The 25686-nt window shown below is 40.5% G+C and overlaps 1 protein-coding gene across 1 annotated transcript in view; it reads left to right on the forward strand.

Moving 5' to 3' along the window:
* The window catches only part of si:dkey-233k19.3 (dynein heavy chain 11, axonemal), a 43107-nt gene that overhangs the window by 6205 nt on the left and 11216 nt on the right, over positions 1-25686 (forward strand). Inside the window, 54 exon segments of the mRNA XM_008323361.3 lie at positions 452-647; positions 746-850; positions 941-1336; positions 1535-1867; positions 1974-2228; positions 2315-2484; positions 2726-2948; positions 3034-3150; positions 3233-3319; positions 3417-3575; positions 3857-3940; positions 4069-4227; positions 4303-4425; positions 4639-4761; positions 5156-5380; positions 5500-5591; positions 5697-5823; positions 5952-6104; positions 6192-6425; positions 6933-7064; positions 7208-7368; positions 7456-7612; positions 7730-7875; positions 7958-8074; positions 8153-8291; positions 8463-8555; positions 8724-8918; positions 8996-9073; positions 9152-9284; positions 9483-9610; positions 9920-10068; positions 10270-10420; positions 10822-10953; positions 11659-11832; positions 12438-12642; positions 12839-13004; positions 13608-13710; positions 14050-14289; positions 14373-14534; positions 14623-14816; positions 14898-15060; positions 15352-15475; positions 15560-15702; positions 16149-16310; positions 18044-18277; positions 18438-18584; positions 18684-18797; positions 18886-19029; positions 19591-19773; positions 19871-19972; positions 20069-20203; positions 21713-21886; positions 22229-22464; positions 22570-22692. Of these exon segments, the coding sequence (XP_008321583.2) occupies positions 452-647; positions 746-850; positions 941-1336; positions 1535-1867; positions 1974-2228; positions 2315-2484; positions 2726-2948; positions 3034-3150; positions 3233-3319; positions 3417-3575; positions 3857-3940; positions 4069-4227; positions 4303-4425; positions 4639-4761; positions 5156-5380; positions 5500-5591; positions 5697-5823; positions 5952-6104; positions 6192-6425; positions 6933-7064; positions 7208-7368; positions 7456-7612; positions 7730-7875; positions 7958-8074; positions 8153-8291; positions 8463-8555; positions 8724-8918; positions 8996-9073; positions 9152-9284; positions 9483-9610; positions 9920-10068; positions 10270-10420; positions 10822-10953; positions 11659-11832; positions 12438-12642; positions 12839-13004; positions 13608-13710; positions 14050-14289; positions 14373-14534; positions 14623-14816; positions 14898-15060; positions 15352-15475; positions 15560-15702; positions 16149-16310; positions 18044-18277; positions 18438-18584; positions 18684-18797; positions 18886-19029; positions 19591-19773; positions 19871-19972; positions 20069-20203; positions 21713-21886; positions 22229-22464; positions 22570-22692 (8700 nt within the window).

A 25686-nucleotide genomic window follows, 5' to 3' on the forward strand; every position in this document is an offset into this window, starting at 1 on the left:
ACGTTTTGTAGACATTTGGACTGTTTTAATGACAGGAAACAGAGCTGGAGGTAGAATATGCTGCAATTTCTTTAGAGAGTGACAGTGATGGAGGTTATAAAATTAGCCTGTCAGAGAGAAAGTTCAGAAAAAAAAGTTAGATAGCCCATGTGAAGATGGTTTGGATGTGTGCTGGGGACTGACAGGGCACGTGTTAAACAAAGGATGTGGAATTCATCTGTAAAGATTTATTACTGGAGTCAACAGGATGTGGAATTCATCTGTAAAGATTTACTGGAGTCAAGGCTTGATGGTTAGTTTTAGCCGAAGAACACATGAATAGGATGAGGTGAAATCAGATGATTTGAACACTGACCCTTAAGGGAGAAGTGGGAAAAGAAAGAATTGGACAATGTTTAGCCATCAAAATATGTGGAACATGACGGTTAACGAAATCTTTTCAATTTTACAGCCCTGGAAGGAGTGGGGGTTTGGTAAAGGAGAACAACATGTTCATGGAGATGATGAGTCTTCTGGACCAATATGAGCATGACGTGCATTCTGAGTGGTGTAACAGTGTCGAGCAGTCCTGTCTGATCAACCTCAACCAGCCACTCATCTCCAGAAATGCCTCATCAGGACTGGTCTCTGTCAACTTTAATCCAAAGGTCACTACACAGTGGCATGTTCCTCGTGTTAATTGTACAACACTAGTTTCTTTGCATCACCAAAAATAAATACAGAAGAACATTTTTTCTCTCCCCAGCTTATTGAAGTCTTAAAAGATGTAAAATACATACAGACACTTCATAAGATCCACATCCCTGAAGCTGCCACAGCAGTTTATGATAAACGTGAAATGTTCACAAAGGTAAGACACATTTAAAACAACCTAATTTACCCTCATCTGTACCTGTTGACCTCATCAGTAACCAGCATGTGTTTCCAATTCCTTACGAAGTACGTAAGCACTCTGCAGCTGTTGGTGCATTGGTACAACAAGCTCAAGCAGACCGTTCTTGCCGTGGAACTTCCTCTCATCCAAACCGAGCTGGAAACCATAGACCGACAGTTGACCAGAGCAGAGACCGAACTGACATGGCAAGATCTGGACTGTGGCAGCTTCATCAGCACCACCAAAGACCTGGTCCAGCACTTGGCAGGTCGGGTGAGCAGAGCCAAGGAGAACTGTGAAGCCATTCAGTTTCTCATGAAAGAGTGGAGCAAACAAACTATGTTTTGTAGAAAAGACAACAAGAAAGGCTCATCCATACAGCTGGAGGACAGAGGGGACCGTGTCAACAAGAAGTACAGTGCAATGATAAAAGATGGAGATACTGTACATGAGCTTGTGCAGGTAGGTTTATTTATTTATTTATTCTTGATCAAACAATACAACAATATTTGATATACTAGATTTGTCATTAAAGAAAAGGTTAAATTAAATAAAACTAAAATCTTACTTACTTTAAAAAAATGTGCCTAAATTTGTAATGATATTGAAGCTTTTGGTTTTGGCTTTGCCAACTTTTTCTTTCTCAAAAACAAATATCAGGAGAATCTGGTTCTTTACCAAGCTGAGTCGACATCAGACACATGGCAGTCCTACATGGAGTATGTGGATGAGATGGTGGTGGACGGACTCTTCAGCTACATCAGCCACTCTCTTCAGTTCTTTGTGGACAACATGGAGTCACGGCCCAGCTGGGCCCCGCTGTTTGAGGCTCAGTTGGTGCTTAGTGGCTCACAAATGGTCTTCATTCCCTCGCTGGAGCGAGACGCAGGTGACGGCCTCTACGAACTGATAGAAGGACTGGTCAGAGACATATTCAGGACTTCTGTGAATATTAAAAGAGTGGCCACTCACCAGAACACCGAGTCATACCAGGTATTAGTTGTGCTGTGATATTAAAACAACAAATATTTTTCATGCAAATTATATTCACACAGCAGAGGCATCACTCGTCATATTTAACGTAAATCGACTTTTGCAGGATGTGATGAATGACATGATGGATTTGTTGGACCTGAGACAAGAAATAATGGCTCGCGTGGAGAACGTTCTAAAGCAAGGAATAAATTACCAGAGGAAGTTTGACTGCTACACCCATCTGTGGCAGGAAGACAGGGCTGAGTTCCTGCACCTGTTTCTTTTGTATGGACGAGCGCTGACAGCTGCAGAGGTGGAGGCTCACAGAGCAGACCTGCTGCCTGAGAGCCCACCTACAATCAATAACTTCAAAGAACAGGTAAAACAACAATAAAAGTGTCTGTGAAATCAAGTACTACACTCTTACTCCTGATTCCACTGTTTTCCGGCTCCGTCCACTCACAGATCGACTACTTTGAAGGTCTCTATACTGAGATTTCCAAGCTGGAGGATTTCAGAGTTTTCAACGGATGGTTTCGAGTTGATGTCAAGTTCTTCAAAGTCAGTCTGCTTAACATTGTCATGAAGTGGAGCTGGCTTTTCAAAGAGCATCTCCTGACATACGTTACCAACAGGTAAAATGTTTATGTCGCTGGTGATTGAAAATCAGATTCACAGTCAGATTTAAAGCCTCATTGGTCATATGACAAAAAATCACATTTACTTTTATAAGACACAGACTCAGTCTTTTGTATAAAACATATAAAGTTAAAGGAAAAGAGCAAATCCTGGTGGATGCTTACCTTTTATTAGAATTCAAATTTACATTCCTACAGCATTACACAAGTATTTCACACAGTGAACTTTTCTACTCAGTCTCGACGAGCTCCAAATGTTCATGAGAGCCATTGTTGAAGGGCTGAGTCATCCTGGATTTCAGGGAGACCATCATGGACTGGTTAAGGTCATGAGCCACCTGCTGGCCATCAGAGACAGACAAATAGCAACAGACAAGATGTTTGAGCCTTTGAAAGACACAGTGATTCTCCTGGAACAATACGGAGTGACCATACCAGAGAAGGTCTATTCTCAGATGGAGGTAAAGAAAGAAAAAAACATTGGTTTGTTGTTTAGCTTCAAATTTCAGGAACAAAATAATCTGAACTTTTTGTGAAACCAAACAGGAACTTCCAGAGAAATGGAGTGTGGCTAAGAAACTGGCCATTAAAGTCAGACATGAGGTGGCCCCCATGCAGAATGCAGAAGTGATGGTCTTGCGGAGGCGATGCATGGCGTTTGAGGTGACAGGCACTTTTAGTGATAATTTTCAAAAACATTGACATTTGATGGCATAATATATATATATATTTTTTTCATTTTCAGGTAAAACAAACCAAATTCAGGGAGATGTTCAGAGCCTCAGCACCATTCATTTACAGTGCACTGCAACCGTACAACAGTTTGGACAAGGTACCGGTTGCAAAACTCTGCAAAACTAACATAAAAATGAGACTGTAATATTTATTACATGAAAATGTGTTTGTTTGTTTTTTTCAAATATTTGTAGTCTGAAAAATCAGTTCAAGACATGGAAAAAGAAGTAGCTGAACTCCAGGAGGCCACAAATCTATTTGACGTCACTATTCCTGACTACAGAGACATCAAGCTCTGCAGACGAGAGATCATCATCCTCAAAGAGCTGTGGGACCTTGTCATATTTGTGCAGGTGAGTACTGTGTTGAGTCCTAAATTGTGTGAACATATGAAGCTTTCATCGATCGAAAGAAACATTTACACTTGGTCCTCAACTTGATCTTCCTTTCTGGACGATCACCTGTGGGACCCAGTCAACCTGAGACTCATATTTACAGCCTAAAAACAAATAGCTGTACTGATTAAAAAATATTCTCATCCTATCCTTTTTGTGGCTGCCATTCATTTTTTTCTCCATCTAAATTCTGAATGTCAGGCTCACTGCCCTCTCCACATGTGACTTTATCTTTACAGAGCCATGTGAAAAACTGGACGATGACCAAGTGGAGGCAGATAAATGTGGACCAGATGGATGCTGAATTGAGAAGGTTTGCCAAGGTGAGGTCACCAACAGTGCTACATCACACTAGCACATCTCTCCTGCTGTCGTGCTGTCATGCACCGTTGCTGTTTGTACCAGATGCCCCTAATAACTCATCATGTTCACCTACCTCCTGTTTGTGTAGGACATACGGAGGCTTGACAAGGAGGCCCGTGTTTGGGATGTGTACTGGGGTCTGGACCTCTACATAAAGAACCTGTTGACGTCACTGCGGGCCGTGAGTTATCTGCAGAACGTGGCAATAAGGGAGCGCCACTGGGTGCAGCTAATTAGGACAACACAGGTGAACGACAGGAGAGGTCTTTGTCTACGGCATTCACCGCAGACAGAACTGTTCTGATGCTTTGTCTTTTAATAGATGCACGTCACTGTGACTGACAGCACCACCTTAGAGGACCTGCTGGCTCTTCAGCTTCATTTGTTTGAAGAGGAAGTGCGCAACATTGTGGACAAGGCCGTCAAAGAAGTGGCTATTGAGAAGGTATTTTCAAGAAGTCCAATAAATCAGTATGAGTGTGATCATATGGATCATTTTGGATGAAACAAATATCAGTATCAGGTCTTAGTAATAATCATAATAACAATGTATGATAATATTACATATATTAATGAGGAAAATTGTAATATTAATAATAAAGACAACAATAACAATGCATCATGAGATTTTTTTTATTGGCCATTTTCCACAATACAGGTTGTGACAGAAATCAGTGAAACGTGGGCATCAATGGAGTTGACCTATGAAGACCACTACCAGACCTCGGTGCCTCTGCTGAGATGTGACGAAGCACTTATCGAAACCCTGGAGGATCATCAGGTGTGTGTGTGTGTGCTGTTGTCTGCAGGGACCAGTGACAGTGAATGGAGATGAGAGTTCAGCTGTGAAAAAGGATCCATTCACAGTCTAACAGCACAGCTGTGGGTGAACTGGTTCCTATTGAGCTCTTAGATTTACGGCTGCTGCAGGACACAGAGCTTTGTTGCACTGTAAAAGTCTTTGTACAAATACAGCAGATGTATTGGGACTGAGGGGTTATAGCCACCAATTAGGAGCTTTGTTAGAAAAAATACTTTTGTTTTCCCCCCTGTTTTTTATTGCATGACATGCTAATGTGGCTGAAGGTTGATGCAAAGTAACCAAAGTGTCAAGAGAAATCAAGAAACTGCCAATGATTGAAAGTTAAGATTGTCTCCATGTTCTCATCCTTAAGGTTCAGCTGCAGGGCGTCTTTCAGAGCAAGCATGTAGATCACTTCCTGGTCCAGGTGGTGGAGTTACAGAAGCAACTGACTGTTGCAGATTCTGTGCTGATGGTCTGGATGGAGGTCCAGAGGACATGGACGTACTTGGAGAGCATCTTCAAAGGCTGTGATGACATTTCCAACCAGCTGCCTGCAGACGCACAGAGGTTCCAAGTCGTTGATGGAGAATTCAAGGTCTGCACTCTCATGCCAGTTAACAGTGACAATGGGGTTGTGCAAGTTGTTTTTTTTTTTAAAAATCCACAATAACTTATAAATATTGTTTTTGTAAAGATGAAGTTTGTCTCTTTCAGGAGTTAATGTTGGACAGCGCCAAGACTAGAAATGTCATTGAGGCCACCAACAAACCTGGACTGTTGGAGAAGATGGAAGATTTACAGAAAAGGTCAGTACTTTATTTTAAAATTGTTCTTAGCAAAGACTTTGATATCTGATTGGATTTTAATTTATAATGTTTTGTTTACCATCGTCTGTGTCCTTTTGGTAACAGACTGGCACTGTGTGAAAAGGCTCTTGCTGAATACCTGGAGACAAAGAGACTGTCTTTTCCACGATTCTACTTCATCTCATCCACAGATCTGTTTGACATCCTCTCAAAAGGAAGTCGCCCAAAAGAAGTACAATATCATTGAATATCTCTGCATTAGTACTTTTTATTTAAACTTCCCAGTAAACATTGTAACATTTCTTTTTATTTATTTATTTTTTCTTTGGTAAACATATGAGAATCACTTGTGTTTTGCAGGCAACTGTCCACCTTTCCAAGTTGTTTGACAGCATGGTAGATCTTGAATTTGCAGAAAATAAAAACTCAGACAATCCTAAAATTGCAGTGGGAATGTACAGCAAAGAGAGGGAATATGTCACATTCCAGGATGAATGTCACTGTCATGGGCCGGTACGATGCAACACACATTCACGCTGTTTAAAATAATGAACTACACACTCAAATGTACAGTTGTCTAAATGTAGCCATACGCTGTAGGTGGAGACATGGCTGAGCTGTCTGGAGGAATCGATGAAGGACAGCATCAGGTGTCACCTCTCCGAGGCTGTGTCTGTGTACGAGGACAAGCCCAGAGAGCAGTGGATCTTGGACTTCCCTGCTCAGGTGGCTCTCACTGGATCTCAGATCTGGTGGAGCAACGACATGGAGCTGGTGTTTAAAAGGCTGGAAGAAGGCTACGACTGTGCTCTGAAGGATTACAACAGGAAACAGGTTTGTATTTGGTGATGATGATGATGCTCACTCTGCATCAGCGGTTATTGACAGAGACCTTAAAAAAATGTTGCAAACATGACTTCAAAATCAGGTCTTAAGGTTTAAACCTCATTCCAAATGCCCATATATACATCCATATATACATGCAGTACCATCAGGAGCAGGTCTTTGTGCAGCAGTGCTGTTATGACTGTCAGATTCATCTACATTTCTTAGGTTAACATGTCCTTGGCTGCTGTTTGAATAATCTCTCTCACCCTTCATCCTTGTGCACTGCACTGATTGGATCCACTGTTATAGAGGCATGGTGACATATGCAAAACATCCAGTCATGTTTCAGCCCCAATCATTGTGCGCCGCTGTGACATCATCCTCCACGGTCCAAGTTCATATACTGTCTGTGCATGTAAATGAAGATTCAACGGTGAAGGCTGAACATGAAAAATGCTGTATAAAAGAAAAAAATAAAATATTATACTAATTCAGTGCTGGCTTTGCCTGCAGATTTCTCAGCTCAACGCGCTCATCAGCTTGTTACTGGGAGAGCTGAGCTGGAGCGACAGGCAGAAGATCATGACAATATGCACGATTGATGTCCATGCCAGGGACGTGGTCTCGGACCTCATTGTGCAGAAGGTCAACAAGTTTGCCATGATTTGTGTTTCATTTTTCATGTTTCATTTTTTTATATGTATATATATATATATTTCTATATTTATTTATTTTTTCTTAAAGACCCTTATTTGTTAGTTTAAAAGCACTTCTGTTTCTGATAACAGGTCACCACCTCACAGTCTTTCCAGTGGCTTTCACAGCTTCGTCATGGCTGGAATGAGCAGCAGCACCACTGCTTTATCAACATCTGTGACGCTCACTTCCTTTACTCTTACGAGTATCTCGGAAATACACCACGTCTTGTCATCACTCCACTCACAGACCGGTAACTTTGATATTACACCTTTTCTTTTTTTTTTGCTTTGTAGTTTACTTTCAGATTTTTTTTATATGTGTGCCATTTCTTGTGAAGGTGCTACATTACTCTGACTCAGTCACTCCACCTGACCATGAGTGGGGCCCCCGCAGGTCCTGCTGGAACTGGAAAGACTGAGACCACTAAGGATCTTGGCAGAGCCATGGGAATGATGGTCTACATCTTCAACTGTTCTGAACAGATGGACTACAAGGTGTGACCGTTACATTAACCGGACCATTAACACTGTGCTTTTTCTCATGATCGATTTGCCACATGCCTCAAATATAAATATAACCTAAATATTGAGACTATTGTATTGTGTTTGTAGTCAATAGGAAATATCTACAAAGGCCTGGCTCAGACTGGAGCGTGGGGCTGTTTTGACGAGTTTAACCGTATTGCTGTGGACGTTCTGTCAGTTGTAGCAGTGCAGGTCAAAACAATACAAGATGCCATTCGATCTAAAAAGAAAAGGTAGAAGGAATTAAAGCCCAGCATGTCAAGTGTTACATTGCTGTTAAAACAAACCTAACGGCTCCTCTGGAACTCCTGACAGATTCCTGTTCCTCGACAAAGACATTGTTATAAAGCCCTCGGTGGGGATTTTTATCACAATGAACCCTGGCTATGCAGGCAGAACAGAGCTGCCTGAGAACCTCAAGGCACTTTTCAGGTAAATAAAAAAAGACCCTATTATAGACATGGTTTTCATGTTATATAATGTTTACAGTCTGTATTTTCTGTCTCCTAGACCTTGTGCGATGGTGGTGCCTGACACTGAGCTTATTTGTGAAATAATGTTGGTGGCAGAGGGCTTCCGTACAGCTAAGCTTTTAGCCCGGAAGTTTATCACTTTGTACAATCTCTGCAAAGAACTGCTCTCCAAACAGGTAGGAAAACACACTCAGTAGAACTGGTACATAGGTTAATGTTAGATCAGCAATGAATCTGTTCAGCTCGACCTCTCTCTTCAGCTTGGAATCCACTAATGCATTAAACTGTTCACTAACTGGTGCTACTGGTGTGTATGACATTTCAGTCTTTTCTCTTTTGTTGTTCAGGATCATTATGATTGGGGTTTACGTGCTGTCAAGTCGGTCCTGCTTGTGGCAGGAACGTTGAGGAGAAGAGACAAGACAAGACCAGAGGATCAGGTCAGTTATGTTACCTCACAATTTTAGCTTGAATCAGAAAATTAAATATATATAAAGGTGTGAATACTTTATATGAGTAATTAAAAGAAGCAGAATACAATTAAAATTCACTACGAACATATAAAAGAATATATACATTTCTAGTTACAAATGTGCATTTCTTCACAGGTGCTGATGCGAGCCCTGAGAGATTTTAACATGCCTAAAATTGTAACTGAAGATGTTGCGATATTTTTGGGTCTGCTGAGCGACTTGTTCCCTGGTCTGGAGGTGGAAAGAGAGCGGAGCAGTGAATTTGAAAAGGCTGTTCGACAGACCACACTGGAGCTGAGACTTCAGCCTGAAGAACCATTCATTCTAAAGGTACAGCAGAACATAATACAAATATTGAATCAAACGAATGAGAGAAAATCTGCTAACGAAGAGTTTTGTCTGCTCAGGTGGTGCAGTTGGAGGAACTGCTTTCCATACGTCATTCTGTGTTTGTTATTGGGAATGCAGGAACTGGAAAAAGCAAGGTCAGACTATTTTCATGGCTGTTCCTCGGGTGTTGAAAGTCAAACATCTGCGTTATGGTTTTATTTTCTCCTTCACAGATATTGAAAGTCCTCCATAAAACATATGTGAACTTGAAGAAGAAGCCAGTGTGGAGTGACCTGAATCCAAAGGCGGTAGATAGAGATGAATTGTTTGGCTTCATCCATCCTGCAACCCGGGAGTGGAAAGATGGTAAACAGGGCTGGTTTTTAAATGAGAATCACAATATTACAACAAAACATTGCTCTGCATCGCAAAGCATGTAAACACAACAAAACATTGCTCTGCATCGCAAAGTAAACGACAACAAAACATTGCTCTGCATCGCAAAACATGTAAACGCAGTGTATGCTCTGTAATCTCACGTGTTTCAATCTGTGTGTTTTTCAGGTTTGCTTTCATCACTGATGCGAGAGCAGGCAAACGTCTCCCACCAAGGGCCTAAGTGGATTGTGTTGGATGGAGACATTGATCCGATGTGGATTGAATCACTCAACACAGTGATGGATGACAACAAGGTTCCTCCCTCCTGTTCACTCATACACTATTGTACAGCACATTGCAACTAAGGTGGTATAGATAGAAAAAGATGTTTCTTTGCCCCTCCTTCAATAATCACTTCCTGGAGTGTGAGAAGTATTTTTTCCAAAGCAATAAATCATGTCAGAGATTTCTCCCCTGCCTGAAAATGCTGCAGATTAACTCATTCTGACTTACTGTGGTATAAAAATATTTGTCTTGATACAGTTTTTGCAATACAACCTCTATATTATTATATATTAATGTAGAAATGATGACATGACATGACATGACCACATTTTTTCAAGGTCCTGACTCTGGCCAGTAATGAACGCGTTCCTCTCACCTCCTCCATGCGACTGTTGTTTGAGATAAGTCACCTGAGGACAGCCACTCCTGCCACAGTGTCCAGAGCTGGAATTCTTTATGTTAACCAACAGGACCTGGGCTGGAATCTGTATGTTACACTCTGCTCACATATATTTATATATATGGGTGTTATTAAGAATTTCTTTTTTCTTTTTAATTTGATAAATACATTAACTGATAAAGTACTGTCCACGTTAACTCTGATTTTTGCCCCAGTGACAGTGTAAAAATGAAGGCATACTGACTGGTACCACAGCTGGAGTATTTACATTTTGAATGTGTTGCTCAGGTATGTTGCCAGCTGGATTGACCAACGAGAGCGGCTGACAGAACGGGCTCACCTCACCATACTGTTTGAAAAATATGTTCCTCGCTGCCTTGAGAAAATGAGAAACAACTTCAAGACCATAACTCCAATACCAGAACATTCTATGGTGCAGGTATACAACACACATAGAGTCACATGTGAAGATTTCCTAGAATGTCAGTATTAAAGTAATGATAATTGCTTGATTTTCTAATTGATAATTAGTTAATATAATTTTTTTTACTTCTTTTATTGACACTGCCTGCATGAAGGAAATATGACCAGAGTGGCTGGTCTTTGCTTTACTGAAAAACATCCAAATGAGCATAACATGAGCTGGAGAGGCAATAAAGATGTATACAGAAGTGTGCAATAACAAAAAGAATTAACAGAATAAGTGTAGATATTGAGGCGTGGCCTGGTTGAGGAGGGGGATAAAAATGTTCTGCTCAGTTCTTGTGATCAGGTTGCAGTAGCTTAAACAGACAGTTAAAGCTGAAAAACTGTATTAATTGATTGTTTCTGCTCCTTTAGACACTCTGCACTTTGCTGGATTGCCTCCTCACTCCAGAGAACATCCCATCTGACTCTCCACGTGAGCTCTATGAGACCTACTTCACCTTCACATGCATATGGGCTTTTGGTGGAGCCTTGTGTCAAGATCAGGTACAGTTTTAACCAAAATGTCATATTTAAGGGTGTTCGTGGATTTTAGGTGTAATTTTCTGTACATTTGCTTTTTATTAAATATTTACTTTATGGTACAGTTTTAACCAAAATGTCATATTGTACATTTGCTTTTTATTAAATATTACTTTACGAAGAATTATGAAATTGATAATCTCAATCCTGGCAGCAGAATACTGTACTAGTTCCATATTAAAATCACAAGTTAAAACAAAGAGGTACATTTGTAGAAAATCTGTTTTCAATTCACATCGAGACCTGTTATATGCCCATGTATTCAGCAGCAGTTTTTAGTACTAGGTTGTGTGCTTTTTGTTACTTTTAGTTTACTTAAAGAGGAGATTCTAAGTAAGGAGGCAAATCACAAAATGTATAGAGTAGGAAAATTAATCTGTGCCGTATACTGCACTGAATTTAGAATTTTCAGACCAAATAAATTTGTTAGTCACAGTAAACAAGAGTTGATAGAAATTTGTCTCCCAGTATCTCCATTTATCAGGTATAAAAATAACGGTTTTGACTCGTTGACTTAGACATACATGAGCAGTAATGAAGAGTAATGTCGACTGTCCAGGAATAATGTGCACTTCATTGTCAGTCATTGGGTCTAATGGTGGTGTGGTTCATAGCTGTTGAAATTATGTAAATGAAGGTATAATTTTATATTTGCATTGATTGTTGCAGCTGTGTGATCACCGGTTAGAGTTCAGTCAGTGGTGGACCAAAGAAATGAACACTGTCAAGCTGCCAACACAGGGGACTGTGTTCGACTACTACCTGGACCTTCAAACCAGACGATTCCTTCCCTGGAGTGAGACTGTGCCTGTGTTTGATATGGAGCCCAGTACACCGCTACAGGTACAGCAGAAACATGGAATCATGTATGTATGCATGCAAAAGTTAATGCAGAAAACACAAACTTTCCGGAGCAGTTTGAAACAAACCATGGACAAAAAGCACAAGACGTAACCTTCTTTTTAAAAAAAATAAATAATCAGAAATTGAACAATGGTGTCATATTAAAAATGTACGTGTGCCTGACTGAACATAATAAGAGAGTGTAATGTCACTTCATGAGGTTATGGCAGGGGTGCTGGAATGGATGATAGGCTTGCAACTGTGTCTGATTAGCATCTACAACACCCCATACCAGACTGTGTGGGGGTGAAGGCATGAGCAACAAGGCCGGCGCTATCACCCACGCTCTATTGTCTTCCTTTCTGCTCCCGCGTACAGCTGTGAATGCTCCAAAGGCTCTCGCTGAGACATAATTAGTGGGGTTTTGTTCTGAGCAAATGATGCTATTATGACAGAGTAGTTGTGGACTACTGGGGAAATACAAGAAATTATAAATCACACACAATCCACTGAACACATGTCTGTCAATAAATCACTCTCAAAGAAAGGCATAATAAGCATGTATGTTTCTGCTGCGTGTCTTCCTGCTGTTTCTATGATTGCAGGCTGTTGTGGTACACACAGCAGAGACTGTGCGTCTCCGGTACTTTATGGACTTGTTGCTGGAGAGGAGACAGCCAGTGATGCTGGTGGGGAACGCAGGAGTGGGAAAGACTGCAGTTGTCAGACACAAGTTAGACTGTCTCCCAGAGAGTTACATGACGACAAAAGTGCCCCTCAACTATTACACCACCTCCCTCATGCTGCAGGGTGAGTTGGCTGCTCAGTGGGCAGTGGATCAGGTGATCTGTAGCTCCATCTGCTGGTAATTTTCTTTCAAAATAGGTGGATTGACAGAAATAAATATTTTTATATTTAGATATTTTTAGGTTATATTGACATTTCAGCTCTTACATTTGTCATCTTGTGTGTATGAATATTTTTGAAGAAGTTTTTTTTCCTGTAGGGATATTAGAGCAACCGCTGGAGAAAAAAACAGGTAGAAGCTTCTCCCCCGCAGGCAACAAAAGGCTGGTGTATTTTATAGATGACATGAACCTGCCATCTGTGGACAGTTATGGAACTGCACAACCTCATACACTAATACGACAACATCTGGACTACGGTCACTGGTAAGAACTTAGATGTGTATGATGCCACAGCAAAAAACACACAGTACAGTGCAGTGCTGCTGTCTTACAGTTAAAAAGGAAGTATATTTACCAGGATACACACACAATACAAAATAAAAACCTAGATAATTCAGGAAAAGTCATTTTTCTTGATTGTAAACACTGTACAATACTACATAGTAACTCGCTAGTACAATTCTTTCCTAATTTTTAAATGATCAACATAAGCATTCTGAATTGCCTGAGGTGAAATTAAATTATTATTAACATCTAAGCACAAGCCGGAAGTGGTCCCCGGGCCAGGAGTTTGAGACCCTTCTCCTGCTGTATACTATGACAACAAGTATTGGATGCATTAGTTTAAAAATTTGTTCATTTTTGTTTGTGAGTGTTGAAGAAGACATGAATGATATATTGAAAATAAAGTAATGACTGGAGCCACCATTTGGTAAACAGAGCGCCCCCTAGTGCCTTGAGACATTTTGGGATGTTTATTATTTAGGGTTAAGTAGTGGTAACAGGTAGCCTTTTTGCTAAGGCAGGGTTGGTGCCATAGCGCAAAAGCCTGCAGTGTGTTTACACCACATTCCTCTCTGTGTGTAGGTTTGACAGACAGAAACTGACCCTTAAAGAAATACACAACACTCAGTATGTAGCCTGTATGAATCCAACAGCCGGGAGCTTCAGTATCAACCCCAGACTCCAGGTAAGAATGTTTGCAAATATAATCTAATTTCTTAAGATGGATTAGCAGCAGCATGTTTTTTTTTCCCTCTAACAACTGGTGTTATATTAATATCTTTTCAAAGTCAGGATTATTCTAGTTAAAGATAAATGAACAAATGATTGTGAATATAGCATTTAGTGCTGGAATTTCAGCAAGTATTCATCTTGATAATTTGCAAAAATAGACATGAAGAAGAAATATTTACAGTTATTTTAGTGTTACAGATAAAAACAAGTTCATTTATTACTGCAATATTTTATACCACAGTGGCATCGCAGTAAGACTTGTTTTCTTCACTTTCTTCTCTTTCCTTCACAGAGGCATTTCTCAGTGTTTGCTGTTAACTTTCCATCAATTGAGGCTCAGAACTCCATCTTCACTCAAATCCTCTGCAGCCACCTGAAGCATCAGCCGTTCAGCTCGGAGGTTCAGAGGAGCGCCGCCGCCGCCGTCCAAGCTGCAATCGCTCTCCATCACAGGATGGTTCACAGCTTTCTGCCCACGGCAATGAAATTCCACTACACGTTCAACCTCAGAGATTTGTCCAATGTCTTTCAGGTCTAGTGTTGTTTAAAGAATTATTTTACTAATGGACATCTGATGGAAATGTGAAATGCTCAATCTATTACTCCTGTTTTTAGGGAATTCTCTTTGCTGGGCCAGAGAGTGTGAGAGACAGCAGTGACCTGGCTCTGCTGTGGCTCCATGAGTCCTCAAGAGTTTACTCTGACAGACTGGTGGATGACAAAGATTTGAACTTGTTCAAAAAGCTCCTGATGGAGACTGTGCACGAATGCTTTGAGGTGTAGTACTCATTCTGTCACACAGTATTTTGCTACATCTGCCGAAACTACACGATTGCATCATGTCCTAATGTTTGTCCTCGTCCAGGGACTCGAAGACAAATGCGTCACACGGCAGCCCCTCATCTATTGGCACTTCTCCCAAACTGGTGAGGAATCCTCGTACGCTCCTGTCACCGACTGGTCGGTGCTCAGCACCGTCCTTACTGATGCACTGGAGAGCTACAATGACCTGAATGCAGCCATGGATCTGGTGCTGTTTGAAGATGCCATGCAACATGTGTAAGTAGACCCTGTAAATGGCTGCTGTAATAAATTGAATTGTTGCATTTAGTGACCTCACGGAGATGATTTTGTGACCAGTTGCCGCATCAGCCGCATCTTAGAGTCTCCGAGGGGTCACGGCTTACTGGTTGGGGTTGGGGGCAGCGGTAAGCAGAGCCTGACTCGCCTGGCAGCCTACATATCGTCTGTGGAAGTCTTCCAAATTACCCTGAGTAAAGGTTACAACATCCAGCACCTAAAGGTAAATACTGATATCTTCAATGACAAAGGACTAGGAACGTAACGAAAAAACTCAACTCACGATATGATATGATAATTTTTATCATGATTTAAACAACATTTAAACATAATGAGCTCCAGACCAATTATGACCAAATTCAATGATCCTTTTTTTTAATCTAAATGTCTGATACTTGTTTGGGCAATCTTGATTCCAGTTTTTGTGTGTGTTGTAGGACAAAATTAAAGTCCCCTCTTGACCTCCCTGAGTGAGAACAGAACAGACATTCATGTTTTTGCTGCTTTTGTTCAGATGGATTTGGCAGGTCTGTTCCTAAAGACTGGAGTGAAGAACCAGCGTGTGGCTTTTCTGTTAACTGATGCGCAGATACCAGACGAACGGTTTCTAGTCATTATTAATGACTTACTGGCTTCAGGTCAGACCCAGTCTTCACAAAGCATTTTTTTTACTTTTGTTACTTGTCCTCCCCTTTAATATTTTTTTTACGCTTTCTTTCTAGGAGAAATTCCTGAGCTCTTCACTGAGGAGGAGGTTGAAGATATCACATCAGGTGTGAGAGCTGAGGTCCGATTCCTAGGGTTGTTGGACAACAAGGAGAACTGCTGGAAATTTTTTACCGAGCGGGTCCGACTACAGCTAAAGGTACGTTTTTTAGTCCAAACTGCCTTTAAAAAATAAGAGAGACTCTTGATTTGAGGTGAGCAAAAATTACAGCTGCTGTGTTATGTCACTGCATATGTTGGACAAACTGTATTAGAAGAACTTGACAGACTGAGGGTCTGGGGGTTAAAGGAAGGGAAATCCTGTCCCAGTACACACATATGTCTTTTTGCTAATCTATGCGCCATGGCCTGTGATGGCATCACAGTCTGCTCCAGCCAACTGGGAAATATGGCTGCATTTCTGTCGACAAGCCAGTCTGTTCTTAACAGATCTTCCTCTGTGGCATGTGTTTTCCCATGGGCACTGGCTGAGGCTATCTTTGCCACTAAAGTATGAATTATGGATACATTTGTTCTTTCAGTGTTTTGTGTTTGTGTCTACTGTACAGTAGGTGTCACTTGTCTTTTTTATTTTATTATTTTTAGGTGATTTTGTGTTTGTCTCCTGTTGGCAACGTCCTTCGCACCAGAGCTCGTCGATTCCCAGCCCTGGTCCAATGTACCACCATTGACTGGTTCCATCCGTGGACCACTGACGCACTGCAGTCCGTGAGCCACAGGTTCATCCAAGAGATTGAAGGCATCACAGTAAGGCCTTTGAACATAAACGCTCTTTCTATTACTCCTACAATACACTATATATATATAAAACATGTCAGTGATGCCTCAGTTCGTTGTGATTTCCCCTGGTTTGCCACATGTCCACTAATCCGGTCTGTAATGAACAACCTTTAATTACTACAGTGCAGCTGGATTAACTTTTCCAGAGATCCCTCATCATTAGGTTTTCTGCTCTGCCATTGACAAATTGCCAAACACATGCCTGGAGACTCACGGTGAGTGCAGGCGTATCATTGTTTTCCATCATAGCAGCGGAACGATCACAACCAGGGATCATTTATGTTAATGAGATAAGAGTGATTAAACACATAACGACCCTCTGAGGAGGCACAGCTGTCACCAACAAGACGTGTCGCTGGATATGTGAACATGTGCCAGACTGCTACAGACTGTGTGCTGTGCACATCTGTCTGGTTGCAGGGGGGAACATTATGTCGTGGATACAGCTGTGACACCTTAGATACTTAGATGATAATACTGAGGCAACGTGTGACTAAATGTTAATACAAACCTAAGGTATGGTGGCATTAATGCATCAAACTACATTAGCTTACTCACCTATTGGGATAGTAGAATGGGTGGAGCCTATTGGAGTCACTGGAGGAAGACAGGTGTACACCCTGGACAGTTGGTCAGTCCATCACAGGGCCACGTATGGAGACAAACAACCATTCACATTTACACCTGTTAATAATTTTCAGGGAGAAGTTCCCCAATCAACCTGCCTGTGTTTGGCCACCAGAACATCCTAAAAAAAAATCCTCAACCAAATGCAGAGAATTAATGTTCCTTATCAAAAAGACTGGGCATGGAACCAGCAAAAAAGTGAGCTTTGTGCTTCAAGGCACAATGTGTACCACCAGGAGTACCACCAGGTGCCCTTGTTGTTAATTTGTGTCAAATATTTTAAGATTGGCCTTGGTGAAAAATTAAGGTTTTGGTTTATAAATAAATACAATGTTAGCTTCTGGAATAAGTATTCATAAAAGTTGAAAAATCTGTTTAATTAGTTTCCGTTCCACTTTTTTTAGGACACAGAAACAACAGCAATCAAATGATCATTTGTTTGAAGTTAAAAATGCACAACTTGCTAATGGCGGTAACACGAGACAAATCAATGTGAATTTCTTTCGCATCTCAACTGAACACATCATGCTTTGTCAAAAACCATTATATCAGATTTTAATTAATAATGATTTTTTTTCCTACTGGCTCCATGATCATTAACAATGGCTTTTTGTGAATTATGGTTGGGCTTGATGCCTGTATTCTCCGCTCATTTGTTTTTACTTTAATTGATCGCTAACTGTATGATTAATGGAAGCTGTGTGTCATTGAGCAGCGTGTGATGAATCCCTCATCGCAGCGTAGTGGAGCAGCCACTGAAGACAGAGTTTAGAAAGTTGGAGGGCATCTCTGATAATGTAAACACTGCGCGTGTCTCACAGGCTGCATGCTGGTCTTAACACATTATTTTCATAGTGGGTTCAAAGCCCAATCACTCCTGCTAGCTGCACCTAAATTTCAGATTGAGTAAGTCAGGGCCAGCCAAGAGAGACGGCAAAACTTGTAGATGAATTCAAAATTTATGAAGATAATATTTCAGCCCCCATCAGGTTGGGGATGTTAAACTCTACTCAATCCAGCTCCCCTCCTCTCCCCTCTCCCCTCTCCCCCTGCATGTCTGCTTATTTTTACAGCCAGCCGTCCAGGAATCCATCAGTCTTTTCATGGCCTACGTTCACACTAGTGTCAACCAGGCAAGTGAAAAATACCAGCGCAATGAGAAGAGGTACAGTTACACCACCCCCAAGAGTTTTCTCCAGCAAATCACACTGTACAGGAACCTTCTGGAGAGGAGCCAGGCTCAGCTCCAGCACAAGATGAACCGGCTCAATAGTGGCCTTCAGAAACTCCAAACCACTGCTGCTCAGGTAAATAGCTTTATTTATTATTGTCGGCACAAATATTTAGGCTCTACGGTACAAGGTTGCGGTGGGAAAATTAAAAGAAGTGTAAATCTGTATGTTGACTTTTGCCTGACATTTGGATGTTTAATGTATTCCTTGTGGATATCAATAATTTCTGCTCTAGGTGGAGGAACTACAAGCCAAGCTGGCATCACAGGAAGCTGAGTTGATAGTGAAAAACCAGAATATTGAAGCTCTGATTACAAAGATTGGTCTGCAAACTGAGAAAGTGAGAAACAAAAGAGAAGCTGCAGATGTGGAGGCACAGAAGGTGAGATTCTCCTTGTACTCAGATGAAATTGATTCCTTTCTATTTTCTCGTATCAAACTCATTAAGGCTGTTTTTTTGTTTGTTTTGTTTTTTTTACAGGTGGCTCTGATTCAGGCAGAAGTGTCCGTCAATCAAAAAGACTGCGAAAATGACTTGGCCAAAGCAGAGCCATTACTGATAGGAGCCACTGCAGCATTGGACACCCTGAATAAAGTACTCTCTCACACTTAACCTAACATTCACAACTATTCATGTCTCTAATTTCATTTAAAATGTGACTCTGTTTATGACTGTTTTTTAGATGAATCTGACAGAGCTGAAGGCTTTTCCAAACCCTCCTCTGGCTGTCATCAATGTAGCAGCAGCTGTGATGGTTCTGTTAGCCCCCCACGGTCGAGTGCCTAAGGACCGGAGTTGGAAGGCGGCGCGGGCCTTCATGGGCAAGGTTAAGCTGTCATAATGTCACTCACATCTGCCTGATTAATGACAAACTAATTTGTGTGTGGGCCTTGACCCTGGCCCTGCCCAGCATCTCAGCAGTGCTCACATTACAGCTGGCTGGCTCTATGAATATGCTCAGTCAGTGGGAGTGTGTTAACAGCTCTCCCCCTGTGCTGGCTGTGTGTTACAGCACCAACAAAAAAGATTGCAATTGTGTTTCAAGTATTTATTAAAATCGTGTCTTAGTGTGTAACACATTCCTCACTAAAACTTAACAAATAACAGAAAAATAGAAACTGAATAAATTGTGTAATATCAAAGTAAAATAAAAGATTTTCCATTTCAAGGTTACTAGCAGACATTTAGCAGAAAAAAAAAGACATGTTGTATAAGTTCTTTGTACATTTAAGGTCAGAAGTTAAATAGTTAAAATGACCTAATGACAAACACATCAGATCAGTGTAAAAATATACTACACAAAACCCTACCGTTCTTAGAACCCCGGACTCTGAATAGCATGTAGAGGGGTCCATGACAAACACAACTTTGTGTTTTTGTCTATCAGGTGGATGATTTCCTCCAAGCTCTGGTGTCCTATGACAAGGAGCACATCCCTGAGTCCTGCCTGAATGTGGTGAAACAACAGTATCTGAGAAACTCCGAGTTCCACCCTGATTTGGTTCGGACTAAATCTACGGCAGCAGCTGGTCTGTGCGCCTGGACCATAAACACTGTAAAATACTATGAGGTCAGGAAATGTTCTTATTATTTCATATATAATCTTCTATAAACAAATTATTGTTATATGTTATTTTACTTAATTTATTAATATATATTTTGTGCAGATTTATTGTGAGGTCATTCCAAAGAGACAAGCATTAGCTCAAGTTAACGCAGAACTGGAGATGGCTACAGCCAAACTGCTGTCAGTGCAGAGGAAACTGGAGGTGAATGAAATGATGCTCTGTCTCAAAAACACTTTGTATATTTATTTATTTTTACATTTCAATGGCTTCATTTTTGTTTTTGTCTTTCTTTGCCAGGACCTGGATGCCAGTGTTCAGAGTTTAACAGCTCAGTTTGAACAGGCTACAGCCGAGAAAATCAGTTGTCAGGAGGAAGTGGCACGAACCAACCACACCATAGAGTTGGCACATCAACTGGTCCGGGGCTTGGAGGTAAAAAAAAAGCAGAGAAGGAGGAGTTTGGTGTGGCTGACATTGGCACTGGCATTAAGTTAACCGTTAACTGACCGGAGGTGGTGCATGGTGAGGTGCTGGGCTGGTGGTGGAACTGCATCAGTAATCAGATGGTGTCAGAGTTAGTCACATGACGTGTGTAAGTGGTTTAGACAAAGGCAGATTTCACCGGTCGGCGCAGCAGTGTATTGGAGTCCCGTTAGACAGTGGGCTGGACCACAGAAAACGCATGGCTGAACTGGGCAACTGGCAACACAACGGCTTCCAACACTAACAACTCTCTCAGTGTGTGAGTGTGAGTTCTTTACTCCCACATAGTGAAAGAGACATTTTCTGTGCTATTGTAGCTGCAGTAGAAATGGAAAATGAATTGAAAGTGGTTCCCACAAAGAGATGAATACACGTGTAAGTGTGTGTGTGTGTGTGTGTGTGATAAAACTTTTTGTACTAATGTCCTTGTAAAAGCTTTAGTAGTTTAGTTAGTAGTAATGTAACAATACTTCATGTTATATATATATTTTATATACCTATATATACTATGTATACCATATATATGAACATATAGCATGAATTATTGTTACGCTACTAACTAAACTATGTATTTATACTATACTAGACTATATACTATAATGCACAATAGCATTGCTTCCCAAAGACTGGGTCGCGACCCTCAGGTGGGTTGCAAGAGATATTTTTCGGGTCGTCTCGCATCATGTTTCCCAGGAGTTTACGAATAATGTCTATTGACTTGGGTTGCAAAGGTTTGTGACTTTTAAAATATGGATCCCAAGAAAAAAAGTTGGGAAACATTGCACTAAAGTATAGTAAGACTTTTTGAACCTGCAGTTTTTTATTATTTATATAGACGTTAACTTGAAATAAACAATGACCATTTCAGTGGCTCTTTTTGTGAGTTTGATTTTGTCATTCACCAAAATAGATGCGGTTTGCATGGAGCAGCTTGGCTTTTAAGCATATTAAGATAAATGTTTTGTCTTTATGGCATTGACCTGGAAGCAATAGTGTTGAGACTAATAAATCAGGCCGTCTATATTTAATCATTAGCTTACCTCAAAGCCTCAACAGCTGTTGGAAATTAACAGTGTCTCCGCCAGGGCTCAGTGATATTACAGGCAATCCATAATACATTAGGGTGAAATTATAGTGATTTTTATCTGTCTGAAAATGTATTATGTGACACATTCCAGACCCATGGACCCTTGTAAGAAAATGCCATGCATGATTAATTGTTGTAGGGCTGTCACAGTCATAGTATTGAAGGTTTAAATGAATGCCAAATTAATGCTGAGTGAATCAAACTTAGAATGCAGAGGAATTGCACTTGGATGGTTTACTGCTGAGTTTAGCAGCCGTGGCAGGCCGTTCTCTACTGACACTTAGCCTATTTATTTTACCCTTTTTTTCTCATGTTTTTGTGTTGTTTATTACAGAAAAAAAATGTTCACATCCTGTCTTTGTCTCATGCAGTCAGAGAAGGAGCGCTGGTCCCAGGCACTTCTTCAGTATGAAGAACAAGAGAAAACACTGCTGGGTGATGTTCTCCTCACGTCAGCATTCGTCTCCTATGTGGGTTATTTTCCCAGGCAGTATCGTGTGGAGCTGTTCAACAATATGTGGATCCCCTTCCTTCAGTCACAGAAGGTAATGTCAGAAATATATATATATATATATATTAACCTCATTTTTGTATACTATAAAAATATACCTAAAAAAGATGGAATTTATATAATGATAATTACAAGTACACACAGTGTCAAGTTTGAATATAAAGCACATTTTAAAATGTGCTTAACAGTTCGATCCGAGGAAAATAACATATATATTTTGTTCAAATATTGACCAAACTAGTACTTCACAGATCAGAAATCAGGTAATTATGCAAAAATATTGTTTGGGTGTGATATTTTTCTACAAACATTTACTCCAAGGTCTGTGTACTGCAGTTCCAACTATAGTGTCATCAGTCCATACTCTCTGTTCCAGGTCTCCACACCCCTGACAGACGGCTTGGATCCTGTCCTCATGCTTACAGACGATGCCACGGTGGCCGCCTGGCATAACCAGGGTCTGCCAAACGATCGGATGTCCATCGAGAACGCTGCCATCCTGACCACCAGCGAGCGTTGGCCTCTCATCATTGACCCACAGCAGCAGGGCATCAAGTGGATACAAAACTGGTTAGGCTCCGAGTTGAGGGTGGTGCAGCTGGAGCAGAAAGGGTGAGAAAAGATTGTGTTGAAATCACAAATCAGGCTTTTTTGTTTCCTTTATGGCGCATAGAAATGTGTTGCTCACTATGTATTTCATTACTTCTGAATCTGCAGGTATCTTGATGTGATAGAACGAGCGCTCTGCTGTGGCGACACGGTTCTAATAGAGAATCTGCCAGAGAAGGTGGACCCTGTCCTGGAGCCACTGTTAGGCAGAAACACTTTGAAAAAAGGAAGGTTAGTGGTGAAGCTGCAACAACACATCCACACTTTGTTACCTATAAATGTCATTAGTGGAAGAATGGGTGCATTTTCAAAGGTTGCCTAAACATCTAAGACTTCTTCTCTCTAGTAATGCACTTGAATCATCAGGAATTTAAGTGTTTTCACTAAACAATTTTTTGTCTGAGTCTATTTTACTAGAGGGCCAAATAATTTACTGTTTTCACTAATTACATGTTTGGACAAGGTTGATGGTGAAATACCAAAATAATACTTCATTTTGATGAAAAACACCTTGGGCTGAGTGCTCACTGATGTCTTATTCATTTTATGACAAAAGCAACACTTTCATGAACAAGGCTCAGCGTTATTCTGCTGAAAGATCCACAACGTTAATGTGAGACTGTGTTGTCTTGATTGATTTTGTTTTTATCACAGGCACATAAAAGTCTGTCTTCAGTTGAAGATGAAATATGTTCTCATCTGACAAGGAAACACTTTTCCATTGTCTTTTTTTGGCTCCGACCTTTTATAGTTAGTATTTTCTGTTACAGTCACTCATCAAACTTATTAACAGTGTTTATTATTGACATCTAGTCATAGACCAGATCCAGGAGTCTTTGCAGGCCTCTGGCACCTCGCCTTACATGGTGTCATGACTACATAATTCTTTCATTTACACACACAATTTTTTTTAAAAGTTACATAATTTTGATATTCAAGTACTGACTTACTTTGACACTTCTTTTATACCTAATCCTCTCACACCAGATATTCTTGGTATGTGTTATTTAGTTTTTATTATGTTTTTTTTATTACCACACTACCTACTGTAGGTTGTTTGCATCATTTTTTTAACTAGTTTTGGATGAAGGTCAAAGATGAGAACTTGACAGATGAAGCGGTTGACCATCTCACCAAGAGTGAATAATTTGTTTTTCTGCTGTCCTCAAAAAAGAATTGTAATCAATGCATGGTCTTTACATCATTGTTGATGCACCAGTCGATATGCCCACAGCCAATGTCAGATGGTGTCTACTGTGTGAGACAATAGCAGCAGATTTACCAGATGGTTGGACCTCAGTGAGCATTGAAGGACCAGTAAGACATGACTGAATGCTTTATTACTGCCCACTCTTCAGATTATAAATGAATTTGTGGCACATGTTCTGAATCCCTGTGGTCACCATATTGATTGGGTCCCTCAGGACCCATGATAAATGTATATTTGCACGTTCATATTCTTTAGCTGTGATGAATATTGAACAGCTGAGCCTCAGTGTAAGAAGCGGAATTGAAGGCAGTCATGGTTATGTATAAGGACGCAAAAAACCCGGCATGTAACAGACTTAATTCACTGGTCCTCCATCATAATGGCAAACTCAATTCGGCTTCAATAATGTTACTGCCTTGATAGGCGATTTGTTTGCATTTATTTATTTCTAAATGGTATGATAGAATGACTGAATCAGCTTTTCACGACTCATTGCTTGTGAATTATCTTAAATCTGACCCGATGTCATTTGTCTCGTAGTGAGGACATGTTTAATGTCGTTTATTCACGCTACTTCATTTGGAGACCAGAAATCACAAACTTGATTCAAACTGGTGAACGAAGCAGTTTTCACACGTCTTTCAAACTAGTGGTAGTAGGATGTCAAAAAAAAATTGCGACTTTGTAATTAATACATTTGGATTAATTGCATTTTTATCAAATTGCAATATTCAACACAATCAGTTAAAATCTTGGTTGACAACAGAATCAATGAATAGACCATATATTTAAACATTTAAAGGCTTTATTTTGACTCTGAATCCCATCACTCTGTTTGTAGCCACTGTTAGCTCTGGATGCGTATGCTTACAGAGAATGCCAACAAACTCAACAAAAGAAATTCCAAATTCCCTGTGCCCTGTGCCCCTCAAGGCTACCTGTGCATCTTCCTTTGTCTGGCAAACAACCATTCAGTACACTACCACCATCTGCTGGGCTGGAGAGTGTGCATCAATGCTTGGTCTGGCAAAAATTAAGGAACAGATAATCTATTAGTAAATGAATAAATTAAATGAATGACTACTTCCCGTTAATATGATTATTTAGACATTTTCTTAGGTTGTCAAATAAAAAACACATTTTCAATTTTTAGTAATTTGCCCAAACCTCTTGTTCTGATCTCTGTGTGACTATGAATACCAAGTATCATTACGACCATGTTCTGAGAACCTGTCTGTCCACAGGTACCAATTCATCACGGTAGATCTGATTATAAGTTTATCCGTTTTAGATGACCCGCTCACTTGTTCCTGTCGATGATTAATTCAGCCCGCTGGGGCAGCCATGATGGATCCAGTAGGGCTCCACAGCTGAAGTTCATTAATAATTGGAATGTTGTAGAGTGTGAAGTAATGAATACTAATTATTCCTTTCATGGCTGACGGAAGACTACAAGCCAATCCATCAGCCAGACTTTAATTTGGTGGAGTAATGGTTCTATCAATAGTACATTAATTCTGGCTTGTGAAGATATAGAGTTGAATCAAACCCAATCTTTGAGGAACCCATGTCGTAAAATTGGGCCTTTGCCGGACATCCAAGGGGTAATTAGAGAAAAATGAAAAGCTCTTGGGTTCGTCAAAGCCAGTGCTAATTTAATTGAAATGCAAAAACAGATATAAAAAATTGACTGCAGTGATAGCTTCAGCTATCAGTCATACACTATATATATATTTGTAATTAGTTGTTTGTGATATTTTGAGTCAAGTGTGTGACAGTGTCAAGTTGACTGAGTTAAGACAGTAGGCTTCTAAAATAGCTGGCGTTCACAAATACATTCACTTTGTCGTCTTCATGATTGTCAACACTACAGTCATAGTGTTAGTGCTAGTGATTATCCATGTTGTGATTATCCATGTTGTGACTGTCTGCTCGTCAGCGTCACTGTCATCTTCGTTGTCTTTACAGATGGTCTGTACTGCCCTTTACTGTAAAGTACTGGAGATATTTTCAGT

Source organism: Cynoglossus semilaevis, chromosome 13 (genome assembly GCF_000523025.1).
Source record: "Cynoglossus semilaevis isolate Cse_v1.0 chromosome 13, Cse_v1.0, whole genome shotgun sequence".
Taxonomy (NCBI): Eukaryota; Metazoa; Chordata; class Actinopteri; order Pleuronectiformes; family Cynoglossidae; genus Cynoglossus; species Cynoglossus semilaevis.